Source organism: Panicum hallii, chromosome 1, assembly GCF_002211085.1.
Source record: "Panicum hallii strain FIL2 chromosome 1, PHallii_v3.1, whole genome shotgun sequence".
In the NCBI taxonomy this organism is placed as follows: Eukaryota; Viridiplantae; Streptophyta; class Magnoliopsida; order Poales; family Poaceae; genus Panicum; species Panicum hallii.
The window spans coordinates 58945496-58964651 of NC_038042.1; the positions used below are offsets into that span (position 1 = coordinate 58945496).

At 45.1% G+C, this 19156-nt stretch overlaps 1 protein-coding gene across 1 annotated transcript; it reads left to right on the forward strand.

Annotated features, from left to right (window-relative positions):
* Window positions 1-8973: 8973 nt before the first annotated feature.
* LOC112899157 (CLIP-associated protein-like) lies at window positions 8974-18080 on the forward strand. Its single transcript, XM_025967509.1, has 19 exons — window positions 8974-9061; window positions 9628-10154; window positions 10662-10827; window positions 11134-11295; window positions 11413-11510; window positions 11757-11831; window positions 11927-11995; window positions 12069-12154; window positions 12225-12342; window positions 12912-13010; window positions 13125-13443; window positions 13559-15327; window positions 15487-15543; window positions 15674-15778; window positions 15886-15960; window positions 16049-16117; window positions 16282-16350; window positions 16592-16693; window positions 17549-18080. The coding sequence occupies exons 1-19, from the start codon at window positions 8974-8976 to the stop codon at window positions 17699-17701; spliced, it is 4206 nt and encodes a 1401-aa protein (XP_025823294.1). The 3' UTR covers window positions 17702-18080.
* The last annotated feature ends 1076 nt before the right edge of the window (window positions 18081-19156 follow it).

Consider the following 19156-nt stretch of genomic DNA (forward strand, 5'->3'; position numbering starts at 1 on the left):
GAGAGAGATTGGTGGTTGGTGCCCGTCATTAGTTCACTGTTCTTCATTTGCTTTGGGTCTTAGTACTTAATTCTCTGGTTCTAAATTTGGGCTGCAGTTTCTTCTGCAACTGGAGCTTTCGTTCCATCCCTGGTCAAATTTTCAGATGTACACGATTGGATCCTTATTTCCAGCTTTGCACAATCACAACGCTAAGCTCACAACTGATGCAAGCTCACCATATTGACCTGTATAGGAGAGATGGATCTTGGAGTTTCCTTGCAGAAAACATGGATGGATCTATGAACAACTTTAAGGGGATGGATTTGAATGGCAAAGAGCCAAACTCAACTGCTGGGAGCGGCTCATCACTGGTTTTCTGAAAATGCACATCATTCTGAAGGTTCTACTGACTGAACAACCCAGACTGAAAAAGGAATTCGCCAAGAGCTTGACGGAGATGGTTACAGCAGGGTATTCATGAGGGCAGTTGGATCTATCCTATCGTCCATGTAATGATGCCTGGGGTTAGATGAGATGAGCTGTATGTATCTAGCTACTATATATGAGACCTTGACAGTGAGCAGTAACATTGATCTGGATCAGTAGCTTGCATCTACATCCCACGTGGGCCTGTCTTTTCCTCATTTCCTGCTGCGTCGTTACGTGGGACTGACTCTTCGATGGAACACGCACAATATGGATGGAGTTCAGAGGCAACAAAACTAATGCTACTAATCAAACGTTACCATTTTTGCTAGCTTAATGTTTACTACTCCATTGTATTGAGTTTGTACCACCTAACGTGAAGTTATTACTCCACTGGAGTTCTTCTCAAAACATCTACTTCAGTATACAAACTACGGTGCAGCATCCATAGGCGTGCCGGAGTACCGGCACCAGGTCGTACCACCTAATCGAAGGGCACTGTGCACTGCTCCTCGTATGATTGCCGCTAGGGTTTATGGAGCACAAGATTCACTGGTGAAATCTAAAGGAAACTGATTAACTGAACCTGTCTAAGGCAGTAGAGTAGGGGGCCCTTCCCAACCTTCAACCGATCTGCATTTACTACTGAATTTGTGATGAGACTGCAATTCTGCATCGTCTCCGTCCATGCTTCTTCATTCTTGTAAATGTACACCGCGCTTGGGTTTCGGGTTTGAGTAATCTGAACTCTGGACTTGCCAGGGCCTTTTCATGCTTGCTAGCCTGGGGCACATAGAGAGAGAGGTTTTAGGTTTTGTGAGCAGGCATTTCGCCGAGCTGTAACCGTTCCTGCACTGTCAATGTGAAGTTTTTTGAGAAGGTATGCGCCAGAGGAACACGCACCTTTTTACTCTGTGTTTGTTTTACCAAGTAGTAGTGGGACAGACTGGAGAAGTGGAGATGGAGGAGACAGAGAAGTACCCTCCAATTACAAATGACCTGGCGTAATAACACCGGGTGCAGGCACACCATCTTATGGAGGCCATTCAAGTCGGGTGTTCCCTGGACAGGAGGATGAAAACAAGAGCAGGTGGAGATGGATCTCATCTCATCTGGGACGGCGTCAGGTGAAGTACAGAATTTCTACTACTTCTCACCCTGTCGGTCGCTCGAATTGGCCATTGACTTGCAGAGCCTATATGAGGTCAAGTACACGGCTGTCCCGGTCCAAGATTAACCTTCCCTCTTCTGATTACTTATTACTGCTCAGGATGCCCCTATAGTTCGCTCAACTATCAGTAATAATAAGTAAAAGTTCGAAATTACATCTCTTTGCTGCACAGTAATAGCATACAGGCAGAAAGCTAAACTGAAGCTACTTCAAACATGACGCAGCAGCACGATGATCCGAGTGAGTGACAAATGCAGCTGCCGAGCAGTAGCATTCAGTACTGATCTCCGCATTATCGTCGCATGGACCTACCAGGTTGAAGTGTGTTCCGTTCCCGGCCGCGTCATGGCTTCCTCTGACGAGCTCCACTAGCAGTAAGTGTCTGACGAGCGAGCTCCATTACCAGCGATCCGGCCATCCCGTTCCCCCACCATGACGCTGCAGGTGGGCAACAGCTAGCGATGGGTTCCGTCTCGAGGCTTCCTCGTTGATGGATTGGCGCGATTGAATGGCGCCAATCTCTGCTCGATGGATCATCCTTTAATCGTACGACGTTGTTGCATTTGCAATCGCAGTTGAGAGGGCACGCAGAGGTTGATCGCGGGTCGCGGTCGCTGTCACTGTCACTGTATCTGTATCCCTCCCGTCCCTAACAACGAACGCATCCTACTGATCTGAGAGCGATGCCAGTCGGTGGTCTAGCACTAGCAGAGCCATCAGGCGGGCAAGAGCTGATTTGCGCATCGATCAATGGTCGATCGCAGACCGAGCACATCCGTACTCCGAAAGTGCCTCTGATTCTGTTTCTAAAAAAGGTTAAACACTAAGGAAGCTAGCCGTGGAATTGATTAGGAGAGATTGACATGGATCCTTCCTGGCCTGAGAAAATAGGGCATAGATCTATTCTTTTTCTTTTAACAAGTCTAGGTGGGGTCGTGCGTGCGTGGACCGTGGTGGAGGCGGCGACCGTCCATACATACCCGTTTCACCGGCTATTTATGGGCGGTGGTACGGCGGCGCGGTGAGAGTCCTGTCCTCCTGCTCCTCCTGCCTCGCTGCTGCTGCTGCCGCTGCCGCCGCCTTGGTTTCCCGGCGGACCTCTGCTCTACTCCGCTCCGTAGGCGTAGATCACCAACCGGCAGCGGAGTCATTGCGGGGACACAGCACGGCTCGCCTCGGCCGCAGGGGCAAGGCAGCGCCGGTGTCTTCGGCTCTCACAGTGGTCGGTGGATGGTGGTAGATGGGTCCACTGCCGGGACCACTGCTCAGATGCCAAAATGATCCGGGCCGGCTTTGCTTTTTGGGCTCACGCAACGGAAGCATCTGAGCCCAGCCCAGGTAGCATTTCGTTGGGTGGTCGAGATGTCAATCTGCCCTGCCTCGCACGGGCCCGTTTGTTTCTTCTCCCTCGACCTCGAGACGGCGACAGGCACTTTTCTCAGTGGGCGCGCGCATGTACTCCGATATATATCCCAACTGCAGAGCAGCAAGTATATGGAGTACAATCAAGCACATTGTTGTTGCAGCATTTGACTAGGAGACGGCTGGACCCCATTTTTAATTTCATCTTCCCCTAAACTACAGCTGTACAGCTGTGGTTCGGACTAGTTTCACCGGCAGGCCCAACGAACTACTACTCACCTACGAGCAGTTGGATAAGCAGTGCAGCAGGAGATAGGCTAGACGTGCATTACTCACCTAACAAAGCCCATCCTCGTCGGATGTTATCATTCGCCCAGTCAAACTTCATGGGTGCTAGCAGCTGAGAGATAGAATCATCCCCTGGTACTGCTACAAGAAGACAGCCAAGGTAGTTGATCCATCACAGGGACGAATAATTAAGGAACTTGAAGTATTTTTTTTAAAAAAAACTCTGTATATAGAACATGAGAACGAATGTAGACTGACGCCTTTGGCCTGGCTAGCTCAGCTCGCACATCCATCCAACAAAATAGCAGTACGTACATCTGATGTGCATTTTGCAACGATCGATGCGACCGTCCGTGCTGTTCTGAAAGGAGCATACCTAGCTACCTTTCTCCAGTTTTACCACCGCGCTTTTTTATGGTGGGTGACATAAAATTAAGGTGTATTTAATACTCAAGCAAATACGCTGGCAGGTGGGGGGAGGGTATATTATTATTTTTCAGAACATCTCATCTCATTGCATTCAACTCTTCAGTAAAAACCTTCTTAATGCGTACGTAGCATTCGATAAAAATAAGCTAGCTAGTTGCTTGGTTGTTGGGGAGTAGACGTTCTGAAAACAGTATGCAAGGAAACTGGCAGCCGTTAGATGTATTCTTCGGTCGTCTGGTGTTAGGTCCCATTTAGGAGGATTGCTCCGGCTTCTCCTGATAAAGTATTATTCACCGGAGCTTCCTCCTGACTCTTTGGGAGGGAGGGGGAGAGGAGAGAGGAAACCGGCTTCAGTGAATAGTATTTTGTCGGGAGGAGCTGGAGTTGGCCGGAGCGCTCTCAAACGAGCTCTTAGTGTTATATTGCAAAGGACAAGCAGACAAGCTCATTTGGTAGCATGCACATGACGTATAAGTACAAAAATACCAGTATAAGACCAAAGGCCGGTAGTCTACGTACGTACGCGCGCTGACGCACGGGACGGAGCTTCAGCTTCTGTTGAGGAGGCGGCATCATCACACACACACACAAACAAAGACGGAAGCAGCAGCAGCTGTCCCGCCCGTTCCACACCACACCCAACCACCGCACACTCTGAAACTGAACAGGTCGTAGCCGCTAGCTGATGCTGCATCGGCAGATCATCATCATATCCTGGCCGCCGTTGGATCGAATGAATGAAGACGATGCGGCAGTGCCATGGATGCTGCCCTGGATCGGATCGGAGCAGGTGCCATCGCCGGCGACTGGGCCGGGATAGATCGACGAGTGCTACCTGTATCTGTATGGCCTCATCTCCCTGGCCGTTAGCAGCTCGATCGAGTTGCCATGCATGGGAAACGGGATAGAGACATATATAGAGCACATCATATACACAGACAGTGTGATCGATGCATCAGTGTGTCGGTACGTGTGTGCGCTCTTCTGCATGCACATGCAGTATATATATGCCTGTACTACTGTGTGCTCTGGTCTGTCACAGATCATATACTACTATATATGTTTGGGGGCCAAAAACGACTCGTGCGTACAGTACAGTGATCGATGCCAACGTCTTAACGGAGACGGATGCCCAACAGCCACCTCGCCGATAGAGCAGCTAGCCCCGACGATCATCAGCTAGAGCTCAAGGTTAGGTTCTGTTTGGATCACCTAGAACTAAAGTTTAGTCCCGACTAAATTTTAAATAGCTAAATATTAGATAACTAAATTTTATTCCATGCCTATTTGGATCCATGAAGTAAACTTTAGATGAAAAACTATTTGAAGCACATGAATGGATGAAACTAAACTCTAGTCCGACCGAATGAGGTGGGTTTTATGTACTAATGGATTAAATTTTAGTTGGGATGAAACTAAAATTTAGTCCACCTGTTTGGCTCACGTAATGGACTAAACTTTACGCCTAAAGTACTCCACGGATCCAATCCAAACAGAGCCTTACTTGACAGAGTTTAATTTGCATTCGGAAATGTGGCGATGACGCCGGCCATGTCTTTGCGGTTTGATGATGTGCATGTCTCAATATTTTTAGAGGGTAAGGCAAAATTGCCCTGCTCCATTTCATGAAACGAAGCAAAACATGGTTTTACGAGAGTTTACAGTTCTTGGTCGCCTGGGATCTGGGATAGGAATCAGACCCCCCTAGCATTACAGTGCAAGGTTATTATGGGAACAGTTTGCTGGCAACACGCTCAGCAGTTCACAGAACAGAAAGACAAAGAAAGGAAGGAGCTCCACCGAGGCTTCTTCTGTCAGGCTCCGGTGTCTCTCTTCTTTCTATCCTCCACGATTTGCATCATCAGGCCCAGGTTCACCCCTCCGGCCTTGATCTTCTTTACGAACTGTCGATCGCCAAAGGGGTCCTGAGCACTCCCTCCAAGTAATTGGACCATGCTCTCCTGCAGGTTTGGCTTGAACACTGGTAGCCAATCGCTCACAAGCCTCCAGCTTCTTCTCAGCACCATCTTGATATCTAACCAACTCTATCCACGGAAAACAAAATCGTTTCTGGTCATCCAGATACTCCATGCAACTCCAGCATAGATGCATTTCAGAGTCTCGAATCTTTTTTCACACAACCATCTTTTTGCTAGATCAGTGTAGTTATCAACTGGAAACCCAGTGAAGTTTTTCACATAGCCGCCCACATACATTTTGCCACTATACAATCAAAAAATAGGTGCTGAATACTCTCTTGCTCAGAACAGAATTGGCAAAGCAAAGGTTTTGATACACCTCTCTTCAAGAGGTTATCAACAGTCATCAACTTGTTATTTGATAAGAGCTACAGGAACACTAACACTCTAGGTGGGGCTTTAATTTTCCAAACTGCTGGGATGTAAACCGGCTGTACCCCCTGAAGTTAATAATGGCATAAAGGGATCGGGTTGAGTAGATGCCTGAGCTTTCATAGACCCAAACAAGAGCATCTCCTTCCTGACTAAATTGAACAGAAGAGACAATCTCCGCTAGTTCTAGCCATTTCGGCATCATGTTTTCAGAAAAGTTTCTCCTGAAATTTAACTTGACCTCTGGCCATCCCAAACCTTAGCCAAGGATTTACCCACTTGGTTGTTGATGCTATAAAGCTCCCAGAACTGGACTGCTAAAGGGGCAGTACCAAACCAGGTATCCTCCTAGAACCTGATTTTTTCCCCATCCCCCACATGCCATCTATAGCCAAATTTGAGGGCCTATGCTGCCTAAATGATACCTTTCCAAAAAGGAGGAAGAAGGGACTTGAGGTGGGCAAAAGATATTTACAGGTTGCCTAATATACTTCCTTTTAATGATCCCATGCCAAAGCTCTGCATCTCAACAGGCAGAGCTCCATCCATATATATGCAAATACATACGGAATACTGATCGATATATAGCCTGCGCCCTGCTGTTGACTCGATCTAGTACTGCATGTACTACACGTCACGTATATTTGTATTTTGATCAGCTAGCTGGTGAGACGAGCCTGCACAGTACATACAGGGCTTAAAAATTTCCAGCCTTCAATTCGGTCGGTACGTCGTCGTCTACGTCCACATTATATACATACAATCGGTCTGCAGTATACGTCTAGTGTTTAGGTATGTATACTTTTATATATATACACACGTTGTTGTTTCCCAAAGCTAGCTAGTCATTATTATTTTCAATATTTCTGATGAACACACGAGACGAGACAAAAGATGGCAGGCAGTACGTCTAAAGCTAAAAGGGACACAAGCTTGTTTGTTTGCTTGTTGTATGTATACGGTGTACGCTTTCAGATTGGATAGTAATGTGCGGCTTGCTTTGCTGCCTCTGTTTCTTTCCCAGAAGCGTGCGGCGTCAGAGTAGATGAGGGAACTACTGCTTAATAGCCCACTAAGCATCGGATGCGCAAGCACCAGCAGGCAGCACCTTATACATCATGCACGAACAGACACGCACGCTGTTTCTTCGCATGTTCAAGTTAGCTAGGATCCACTGTATATAATCGTCATCCATCACTACTTAAAAAACAATTAGTAGGGATGTCTTTTTTTGACGGCCCAGAAGATAACCCGCTCCCACAAATAGAGCGGGATTACTGTAGCAGTTCACCCGCCTCTGGAGATGCATTTTTAGAAGCTGGTGATGGCGTCACCCACCCCTGAAAGTTCCACGGGCATAGAAATGCATTTTAGAGATGGGTGACGCTATCATCTACCACTAGAAATGTACTTTTACGTGTGGGTACCCGTACAAATAGTCCCACGTAAAAAAATCATAATTTTTTCATATCATCTCGGATGAAGTCAAACTTTACACTAAAATAAGATTGACAAGACCTACAATTTTATAGTTGATAACTTTTTCATTCAAGGTCATTTAATAGTTCAAAAAATTATTATAAATTGTCTAATGCAATTTGAGTTATACTTTGAGATTTTTACAATCTTAAACTTTATACACACTAAAATATACTTCGCATATATTTTTTTACTACAGTTCACAATAATCATAGTGTAGAAGTTTTATTTTTATTTATTTATTTTGCTATATGTAACGATTTAAACCCGCCCTTAGAAACGATTTTTAGGGGGCGGATAATGATGTCACCTGCCTCTACAAATCAATTTCAGAGTTAATATAAAAAATAGCATAATCCATAGAATCATAAGTGACTGTGTAGTGTGATGGAGAGAAAGGTACACGCGATGCTTGAGGTATGCGGTTCGAACCTCAGGTGATGCAAGTGTGTATATTTCGTAAAAAAATTATAATACAGGAGCTTGTGGTGAATAATGATTTATAGGGGTGGGTCATGGCGTGACCCGTCCCGACCCGTCTCATTGATTGTCAGGGGCAAGTGTGTTACCCGTCTCTAAAAATATAGCATTTCTAGCTGCAGAAAGTAGGGGCTGATGCGGTACCCACTTCTAAAAGTATGTTTTTACCCGCATAAAAATCCTTTTTTTCTAAGTAGTGCATGATCCATTGCTCAATATATTGAAGCTTATATATTTGACACGTTGAATGACTTTCAGACTTCCAGCATTACTTATCTCGATCTGCACTCTGACCTGAAAGTTTGTTGCGCTCATCAACAACCAACCACTCTTTTATATACAATCTTGAGCCGATCGAACGCGTTCTTTCCTCTGCTGTACATACTTTGAAAAGATTCAGACGACTACGTGCTTTGTAGCTACATGCATGCTGTCTGCCCCTTCATTTTAAATTCTGACGGAGCTAATAAGCGTTGGCTAGTTTTCTTTCTTTTATTCTTCTTCAGAACGCCAAATATAATAGTGCTGCTGATGCTGAACTTAACTACCTTCAGGCACGACGTAGCTAGCTACCACTAGCTTCTCCACCACGCCCCAGCTAGCTGGCGCACATACGCACTACAAGAACAATGAGACAGCCGAATGAGCTAGTTAGTGCTGTGACGGATGAACAACTAAGGTTAACAGACGTGTCAGTGTAGGCTTGCTCTGATGAAAGGAACAGTGAAACAACCATCATGCAGTACAAACAAGAATAGCAGGGATTGTATTATACGCGTACTATACCTTTCCGATCGAGTAGTCATATATGCTACAAATGAAAGGCATCTACGGAAGATCACACATTCGGAGGAGTGGTTGTGCAGTCCCCACCACGTGTACGTTCGTTCCCGTGTCGTCAGCCTGCCAACGCTAGAAATGACATGCATTCATGTTTAACTAAAACCCGACCCAAGCCAACACTGCGTGGTAGAAGACCAGCTGTTGCCCCAATCTATAACAGCGATGCTGCAACCGTGCAACGGCTATGAGTTGAGTTCAACCGATGAAACCAGTGGAACTTATCAACTGCTCCCTCCGTCCCGCAAAGACTGTTTGTTTAAAAAATTTTAGATATATTATAGTAGTGGAAAATAACCATATTATTTCTAATTAACTATAACAGTTGTGATTGAAAACTGCGCTGTTTATTTGATTCTCTGGAATCCTCGATAAATGCAAATGCATTGAAACTGGAAAAGTAACGTCTACTAAAGCATTTGATTGGCTACCTGCTCTTTTCTATGCAATTATTTCTTGATATTTAATATTGCTTTAATTAAATGGACTTTACTACAATATAAAAGAATACTCTTTGTGGAATAAAATGTGAAGGCAAAACGAACAGTTTTTATGGGATGGAGGAGTATCTAGCGGTGTTTCTAGGTTCAAACAATTTGACAAATCTTCCCTTAATGATAGGCCTTGGAGGCATGGACACGTAATAACAATAATAATTTCAACCCTCAGTATAGTTGACTAAAAATTTCTAAACCAATCACACACAGTTGGCAGTTCTTCGAATATTAACCCTTAGGCTTAGACACTTTTCACATTATTAGGCTATACATGTCGGTGCCCAACCATACAAGAATTGCCAGTAACTTTCACCTGCCACAGTGCCACTGCAGCACCTCCACATTTTGAGCTTGCCAAGTAGGCCGTCACCGGCTAATAATCCTGGTCAAAGCCATTTCCAAACCGCTAAACCCGCGCATATAAAACCACCGCTCTCCAAACCCCGCACCTCGCTCCGTGTCCTCCTCCCTCGCGCCGAATCGCTGATCACTTCTCTCTCCTCTCCACCACCACCTCACGCCCTCACCCATCGAACCCTCGCGCCGGCGGCCGCGATGGCGTCCTCCGCCGCGGTGGCGCGGCTGCGGGAGCTGGCGACGGCGCCCGGGGCGGGGCTCGACGGCCCCGGTGCGGCCGCGCTCGCCGAGTGCTGCGCGGAACTCCTGCGCGCCGGCGGCGGCGACGCCGAGGCCGCGCGCGAGGCGCTCGAGGCGCTTTGCGCCGCAGGCGGAGGGGACGCGATGCGGCGCCACGCCGACGGGCTCGCGCCGCTGGTCGTGGCGCGGCTTGGGGACGGCGACGCGGCCGTGCGGGAGGCCGCTAGGAGGTTCCTCGTGCTGCTCATGGAGGTAACCACCCATCGTGGCTTCCGATTCTGTTGGTTCGCTTTTATTCGCTCCTTAGGGATGGATTGTACTGGTGCTGCGACTCCGAAATGATTAATCGAGGTTACCTTTGTAGCCGTATGGGTTTCGAGTTAATTGTTCCAAATTAGCCCAACCTAGTGATAGAAGCATAGACAAAGGATTTATGGGGAAACCATTTTGGTGTGGAGAACTTCTTATGGCGATAGGATTCTCGTACAGTGCATAAATGGTACGTTATGCAATTTATTTGGCGCAAAAAACTTCAGGCCATACTGTCTGTTAATATCTAGCTATTATTCACTTATTACAATGTATCTTATGTTCTAAATTCATAAAGGCGGTTTGGTCATACTAAAAGAACAAACAGAAATTATAAGGACTTGTTGTAAAACCCAGAAAATAGTGGTTACCGTGAGTTATGCAGTGATTTGCGTTTATTAATTGTGTGTTCAGAAATTGATGGACCTGCTTTGGTTGTTGATGTTGCAGATGAAGGAGATGAATGCAAGAACGGAAAGTACACAGCCAAATACCTGCATGTCAGACTCAGATGACCAACACGTTCATTGTACGACAATCAAGATGGAATCTTACAGTCAAGTGAGAAAAAGCTCCAAAGAAAAGATCACCACAAGAGATATCTCACTTCTTGCAGGTACATTGGGCTTACATTCAGTTTTTCAGTCTATTCAGTGTAAAATATGTAGTTGGTTTCTATATCCAATAGGAGCCTTGTATGAATTGATAAATAAGAAATTGGTATATCACATTATTCCCAAATATTTTTTACTATAAATCCATGATTTTATTTGATGCTCAGAGTAGTAGCAAAGTTTTGGAGGAAATTGACTGGTTATGTACCCCATGTAGGAGTACCGGTGCACTTCTGTAGCTAGTTTCCTATCTTACCATATCAGTTCCTGATTATTGGGGTATCATATATCATCCTTTTTTGTTGCAGGAGAAGGAGACATTACAAAGAAATTAGTTGAACCTTTAAAGGTTTTCTCTGAGAAGGACCTACTAAGGGAAATAGAAAAGGTAGTATCTACTTTGCAGCCAGATAATGAGTGGTCGATCCGGATAACTGCAATGCAAAGAGTGGAAGGCTTGGTGCTCGGAGGTTCCTAATTATTTCTTTTTTGTGTCGGCTAAATTTACTGTACATATTGATAAAATAATTAAATTTCTCAGTTGAAGAAGTCTTCTGAGGGCCTTTTCTATTGGACCTTTATGCCAGGTGCTGCAGACTATTCAGCCTTCCCCATGCTACTAAAACAGCTCGTGACCCCTCTAATAACTCAGCTTCTGGATAGGAGATCAAGCGTCGTAAAACAGGTTTGGTCATTTGCGGTTTCATGTTTGCAACCTAACTTCCTTTAATTGTTTGAGGAAAGAGAATTCTGCTTACATGTACCGCAAAACGACAAAATTTCCATGTTGGTGCCTTATTAGATTTGCGTGACCCAAAAAAAAAAAGACATGATGTGTGCTTGTCAAATATTCTAGTGAACAGAACATGGCATATTTCGTCCATTTTTAGGCACTTGCTGAATTGCTATTTTCTATTTTGGTTACCTGTAGGCATGCCATTTACTAAACTTCCTATCGAAAGAGCTACTACGTGACTTCGAACCATACGCAGAGCTGCTCATTCCGGTATGCTGTTGCTTTCTTTCTCTAAGCATCCACTGTTAACAACTATCAGCGTCAGCCTCATGTATCTGAATCCACTATGTCACTTAAACTCACAGGTCCTTCTTAAGAACGTCGTAATCACCATTCTTGTAATTGCTGAGTCTGCTGATAACTGTATAAAAGAGGTATACATGCTGAAGAGCTTGCTGTGGCCATTTTGATTTCTTGTTGTTTGATTATTGCTCTCTCTATGCACAGATGCTAAGGAACTGCAAGGTGGCTCGTATATTACCAAGGATTATTGAATTTGCAAAGAATGATAGAAGTGCCGTTCTTCGTGCCAGGTACGAAGCACCAATCTGGTATAGCGATAGTACTTGACGGAAGCTTAAAAAGGTTTTTTCCCAATTGCAGGTGTTGCGAATATGCAATACTAATGCTAGAGTACTGGGTTGATACTCCAGAAATACAGAGATCAGCTTATCTGTACGAAGACCTTATCAAATGTTGTATAGAAGATGCAACTAGCGAGGTATTTACATTCTGCCATTTGTACTTCTACACTATTTTTTTGTTTATGAGAAATGCCAGTTAGAATTTCGACTGGGATACCGGATACCACAAGGTCATTTCTTCCTCCTGTTAATTTGGAGCACATTTTAGTGTTTTTCTTAAGAAAATCATTAGATGTGGCACATAGATAATAGATTTATTAAATTATACAGTGAACTTATGAGTAGCCCGTTGCCTGTCAAGTCATATTACTATCAACATATGCTCTACATTGAACAGAGAAGAGGAAAAAGGAAAACCTGGACCGTTACAGTTTCTTCTTAGCTGCAGATCTTCAATCACTCTAGAAGAGAGAATTATTGTCTACAATTTTTGCATTTGTTCCCCTCAAAAATAAAATAGTGCATTTGTTTCTTTGACCTTTTTTTTATAGTCATTGGTTATGGAGATTGTCAACTGAAAGATGCCTGTGAAGAATCGAAAATTCTCTGCTTCTGGTCCTCAACTTCTGATTCTGGCCTGTTGGTTTCAAGTTGTCTTCTTGGTGTAGAAATCCTCTGATTTATTCAGCTCTTTTCCAATTTCAAGGTTCGGTCAAGCGCTAGGGCATGCTACAGGATGTTCTCAAGGATATGGCCTGAGCGTTCACGCATGTTGTACTCATCCTTTGAACCATCTAGACAGAAAGTATCTCCTCAAACTGATTCTCCCCTTAAAACATACCTTTCATTTGTAAGGAATTTATCAGACATATTTGTCTGATTGATCATCTAATATAACTTGATTTTTTTTAATTTGTAGATGATAAATGATGAAGATGCTGAGACACATCAAAGGCATCTGCCTCCAGTAGAAAGTGTTAAACTAAGTCAACCTCAACCTAGTTCTTGCACTCCAGCTGTAACGGACAAAGTTGTTAAGGTTGATTCTGGGACATCATTTTCTTTTGGAGACTTGCAACCATCACAGATACTATGCCTCGAGTATGATGATATGACCTCGAAATGCCAAGATCAAGGCAGTAAGAATGACACTTCGGCTATTGGAAGTTCTTTTGAAGATAAGATCACACTGGGAAAGGAAGAATTTACAAACAGAGATACTGGTAAATGTGATTCAGGTACTAGTCATTGAAAAACAATTCTGCCATTCCCTGTAAAAGAAAACATTTGTTATTTTTGTTTGTTTAACCGGAAAGATTAGGCTCCACTGACCAATTTCTTCCATAAATTCAGACAACAGTGCAGGTTTCAATTCATCGTCTTGTGACCTACCATCTGATACTCCCTTTGCAACAGGGGCACCTTCAGAGATGCCATTAACTGATGCAGCTGTTGTAACAATTGTTCAAGATAAGGCTGAATGCGTTTCAAATGCTGAACAGATAACTTCTCATCAAGTTCAAGGACCAGAGGATCCTTCTGAGTTGACGAGCATGCCACCTGCCGTTAGCTTGAGAGGATCAGGGAACTTGCTAAAGCAAAATCCTATTGAAGTAAGCTCTGATGCCGGATCAGGCGGAAAACTAGGCCCTCAGCAGGAGAGGAAGCATTGTTTTGGCACTCCTAAGAAGAGTGCTGTTTCTAAGGAGCCACGTAATAGTTACACTCCTAACTTCCGGCGACCACTGTTGAGTAAGCAGATGACAAATTGGTTTTACGCCAGTACCAAAAGTGATTTAGATGAGAAGAAACTCATTTTAGGTGACATGATCAGCAACATGGATGTGCCCTCATCTCTCACAGAGGCACTTTCTTTAGGTCTTAACCCAAGGTCAGATTGGATGATGAAGGTATATGCATTTGATTTCTTAAGACAGTGTTTGTTAGAACGTGGACCAAAAGGCATTCAGGAGGTTGCACAAAGTTTTGAGAAGGTTATGAGGCTTGTTTGTCGATATCTGGATGATCCCCATCACAAAGTGGCACAGGCTGCTCTCTCATCACTCACTGAGATCATGCCGGCTTTTAAGAAACCTTTTGAACATTATCTCGACAAGACACTGCCCCATATTTTCTCTCGGTTAAATGATCCAAAGGAATCAATTAAGAAGCAGTGCTTGGCAATTTTGAAACTTGCAAGTGAACTTTATTTCATTGATTCTCTCTTACCCGCCTTACTTCGTTCACTAGATGAGCAGAAATCTCCAAAGTCAAAGCTGGCAGTTCTCGAGTTTGCAAATGCCTCTTTTGCAAAATGCACAATCAATTCTGAAAGCTATTCTAGCAGCAGTTTCCTTAAGCCATGGTTTGGAAAACTTGCCCTTTTGTTTAAGGATAAAAGCAAAAAACTGAAGGAGGTTGCGGTGGTTGGTTTCTCATCAATTTATTCCCATTATGATCCTGCATCAATGTTAAGCTTTTTGGTCAGCTTGTCAATGGAAGAACAGAAGCGGCTAAGACAGGCAATGAAGCAACTAATACCAACAATAGAAGGTGATTTAGAAGAGTTCTTGCAGCAAAGGAGACATAAGCAAAAGGCTTCATCTTTTGATATTTTTACTGCAAAATCACCGCTTCATCCTGCATCTCAATCTGCTAAATCACCGATGCATCCTGCATATCGATCTGCTAAATCACCGCTTCATCCCACATATCAATATGCTAAATCACCGCTACATCCCACATACCAATCTGCTAAATCACCGATGCATCCAGCACATCCATCTAATTCTGTTAAGACTGATGATTGTTTCAGTTCTGCACTCCAGTGTCTCCCAAATATATCTTTGGAAGTGCAGGAGCGCCGTACTGAGAGGGTTGAGTTTGAATCCAGTAACGAATATTACGGTCACAAAGCTGAAATGATGGATAAGAAGTCTAGTACCATGAGGCCAAGGAACAGTCTCCAGAGAAGAATTGACTTCAGTATGATATCAGATAACACAATCCAGAATGCAAGCGGGGACAGTCAGAATATGAAGGTATTTGATAAACCAAATGCAAGTGAACTGAGCATGAATTTCAGAAATGAAGCCACGGGGTATGACTGCCAGGATCATAAGGTAAGCACTTTCCCGTTAGCTTCTCTCTCTCTCTCTCTCCAGATATAACATCATAATTCTAACAACCTGACCGATCTGCTGATGTTCTGTTGGAAAACTACTTTTGCCTTTTTCTCATCTCTGCAACAGTTAGCAACAGATTTCATTTTCTATTTACAGGAGGCAGTGAGGCAATTGGAAGAAGTTTCGGAGACTAACGGACATCGTGTTCCCAAGGTTAGATTAGACTGCACTTTTCTTGTTCTGTATGGTGTGTCACCTTAATGGTAATTTTTCAGGGTATTCGTTGTCCACTGGTTACTTTGTTGGCTGTGAGTCTGTGACCTCATCTTGAACTCATTTTCAGAATTTACATCAGATGTCTTCTTCACTTCTTGAGATGCTTGATGATCCAGATGTGCCCACCAGAGAGCTAGCCCTTTCTCTATTGGTTGAAATTCTTGAAAAGCATGTAGGCGTTTCTGAAATTCCTTGACAGTGACTACTTGTTTCCTACATGTGCCATTATTGAATGTCATCTTCCATGAAAATGACCCCTGTCTTGCCTTTTCCGTCCAGAGAAAGGCAATGGAGAGCTCTGTGGAAATTCTCATAGTTAAATTACTGCATGCAACCAAAGACGCTGCCTTGAAGGTAATACACTTAATGCCTGTTTCAGCTCGCATTTGCTGATGCAACCATAAAGCTTGCCTCTGAAGCCTTTAAGTCATTGTCACTGCAGGTTGTAAATCAGGCCCATATCTGCTTGACAACTGTGGTCACACAATTTGACCCACTGAGATGCCTTGGGGTACGCTTGTTTTGCATTTTTGTTAGTGCTATATCTGTGAATACCTTTTGAACTGAATCTGGTGGAAAGGGGCCTCGAACAACTTGTTGCATGTCTTTTCCCCCACTTCAACTGTTCTTTTACTTTGTTTCTAAGTATTATTGTCTCCTCTTGTAAATTTGCAGGCCATATCTTCTCAATTAGCCTGCCAGGATGAGAAAATTCTTATTATCAGCATAAATAGTTTGAGCAAGGTAATCAGCCCACCAAGTTTCCTACGTTTCTCATGTCTGCAAACCAGTTCAAAAGCTGCACTACGAGCCTCAATTTGGCATTTGTATATTCATGGATAGAACTGGGAGTCAAGTAGGATTTAGCTGCATGTGTACAGCTCATTGTCTTACTTTGACCCGTGTTATGAGTTGGGTGAAGCGTACAGCTACCTTATCTTTCCCATATCGGATATTGCTAATCTTTGTTCTTCCTTATTTGCAGCTTGTGAATCGATTGTCACAGGAAACCCTCATGGCTCATTTGTCAACATTTCTTCCTGCACTTCTGGATGCTTTTGAAAACCACAGCCCATATGTCCGCAAGGTTGTTAATCCACTCCCACTTTGTTCTGCAGATTTTTTCTGTTGTTCTACAGATGTCGTCTTTAATAAGGCAATATCTTTTTGGCACCTGTTCTTATTGTACTTCATCTCCTCGAATTTACCTGTAGCAAAAGGTCATAGGAACAATTAAGGGGTCAATTATTTAGGCCATAAAGGAGCATAATATGTAGAAGTTGCACTAACCATCAGCTTGAGCTTATAAATTTGTCAACTTGAGTCTGTTCGTTCATTGAAAGGTCCACAGTAAGAAGACCCTAACCGAACTATGGTGGCGAAACATCACATAAGAATTATGGTTAGAACCTTGAGCAACTCCCAGTAGCCTTGCTAGCACACCCTATTCAATGTGTTCATAGGACCAGAAAACTCAGTAGCATTTCTTCGGCACATGTTTGGTCTGTTCCCTTCAGTTAGCCGGGCCATATCCGTCTTTACTGAACACAGCTCAGGCCATGGGGTAACTTTATTCGGATCCAGTCAACATAGAAGTCATGCATGTAAGCACTGAATTGGTGGACCCTGGTCGTTTCTCATGCATTCAGTGTGCATCCTGACACTAGCTACTCCCACACATAAGCATGCTTTCTTCGCGCACACATGACTGAATCTGAATCTGAATCCACCGAGAGAAGAAACAAGAGACCCTCATCAACTAGTGCCTGCAGTAGCATTTACCTGCTGCAGCATTGTACTTGCTTGGAATCATACGTACCAAGTATTTGCTGGAGAGAGATGATATAAAAGAAAAAAAGAAAAAGAAAGAATAGCTGATGCCTACCATTCCATCCAACCGCTTACCCTGTGCTGCATTTGCATTGGCCCGGCTGCCCTGCAGGCTGTGATGGTGTGCGTGGTGGACACATACCTGAAGCTGGGGCCGTCGCTGCTGCCGTATCTGGAGGGCCTGGACAGCGCGCAGCTGCAGCTCGTAACCACCTACGCCAGCCGGCTGTCCCAGGCAAGATTCATTGCAGCAGCGGACGGCTGATGCAGGCCCCGTCGTGGAGGATGTCTCGCGGCACGGGCAGGCCGGCAAGGGTACCACCACTCCACTCGCCCTCCCCCTCATAAACGCCCGTGGCCGGTGGCCGCACCAGAAGAAGAAGAAGGGGTGGAAGAATAGCAATTTATGAGGATAGATTTCGGCCATAATTTCCCTGCATCCGGATGGAAATGTGCAGCGTCGTACGAGTCCTGTGGCGGAGTAATGGTTGCGTTTGGTTTTTTCCTTCCCCGTGGCTGTTGTGGATTAAAGGGGAAAAATAAAGGGCGTGCAGTTCCTGGGATGTGCTGTCTCATGTGTGAGTGAATTTTGTGAAACGAAATCTGGATGGATTCCAAGCCAAGCCAGCCAAACTGGTTGTCCAGAGGCTCCTGTGCCCGTACTGCCCTCATGGTGGCCAGCAGCTGCATGTGCACCATATCTCCTCGCTGATACCATACTAGTCGCTGCTTGATCGATCAGTCGGGCTGGCTGGCTCTGTTCTGACCACCCTGCACGTCCGTATGTAATCTGAATATCTGATCGCCGGCCGTCAGTTGGTAGTCCACTCTCAGCACAGGCAGAGGCAGCACAAATGGACCATCATCTTTCATCTCATCTCAAGTAGGCAAGTAGCAGCTGCGTTCTGAATGGATCTTCAGGCTTTTCTGTCTTTATTTACAGAAGAGGAGAGAAGAGCTTTCAGGCATACTGTTAAGCTATGCATGTAAGTATGCAGGTCTTTCTGTTTCTACACAAGGCAAAAATGGTAACTATTTGCACTGCTCTGCTAGGTCCCATCCCATGGCAATTCTATTCTTGGATTGAAATCCAAGAAGAAGCCTGCTACCACCACTGCTGGCTGCTCTGGGAAGCTGCAAGTTGGAAGTCGCCGAAATGATACCCGTAGACATGGCAATTGGCGAGGCAGGTATGCCTGTGGTATGATCATCGACAGCAGCGGCGGCAGGACGCATGCCCGACGGGCCACGGCTCATGAGCACGCGCACCACACGGGGCACGGCCGGGCTGTCGAGGCAGAGAGGGAGCGCACGGCACACATCAAGGGTGGTCAATATAAAGTTTTTTTTTACCAGCAAACACTCACTGACCGCAGCACACGGCTGTAATTACCGCTGCCAGTGACACTGTTTTCACTGTGTGTGTCCCGGGGGCGGGGGTGGATTTTGCCTGGGGCATCGGGCAGCGCCCATGAATGCCCAGCGCAGGAGCAGCAGCGCGCTGTCGTGGCGCTGCCCCCTGGCGCGGACGGACGACGACGGGCCGGCGCGGCGAGGGAGGCGGACGGCATGCCCTGCCCTGCCCATCCGGAAACTCGCGAGAGCAGCAAGGGAAAGAAGGCGCTGGTGGATTGTAATGGCGGCGCGGTGAGACGACGGAGACACCACCGGTGAACCGGCATCAGGGTCAGGGCAGGGGAGCTTGGCGCCACCGTTCGTC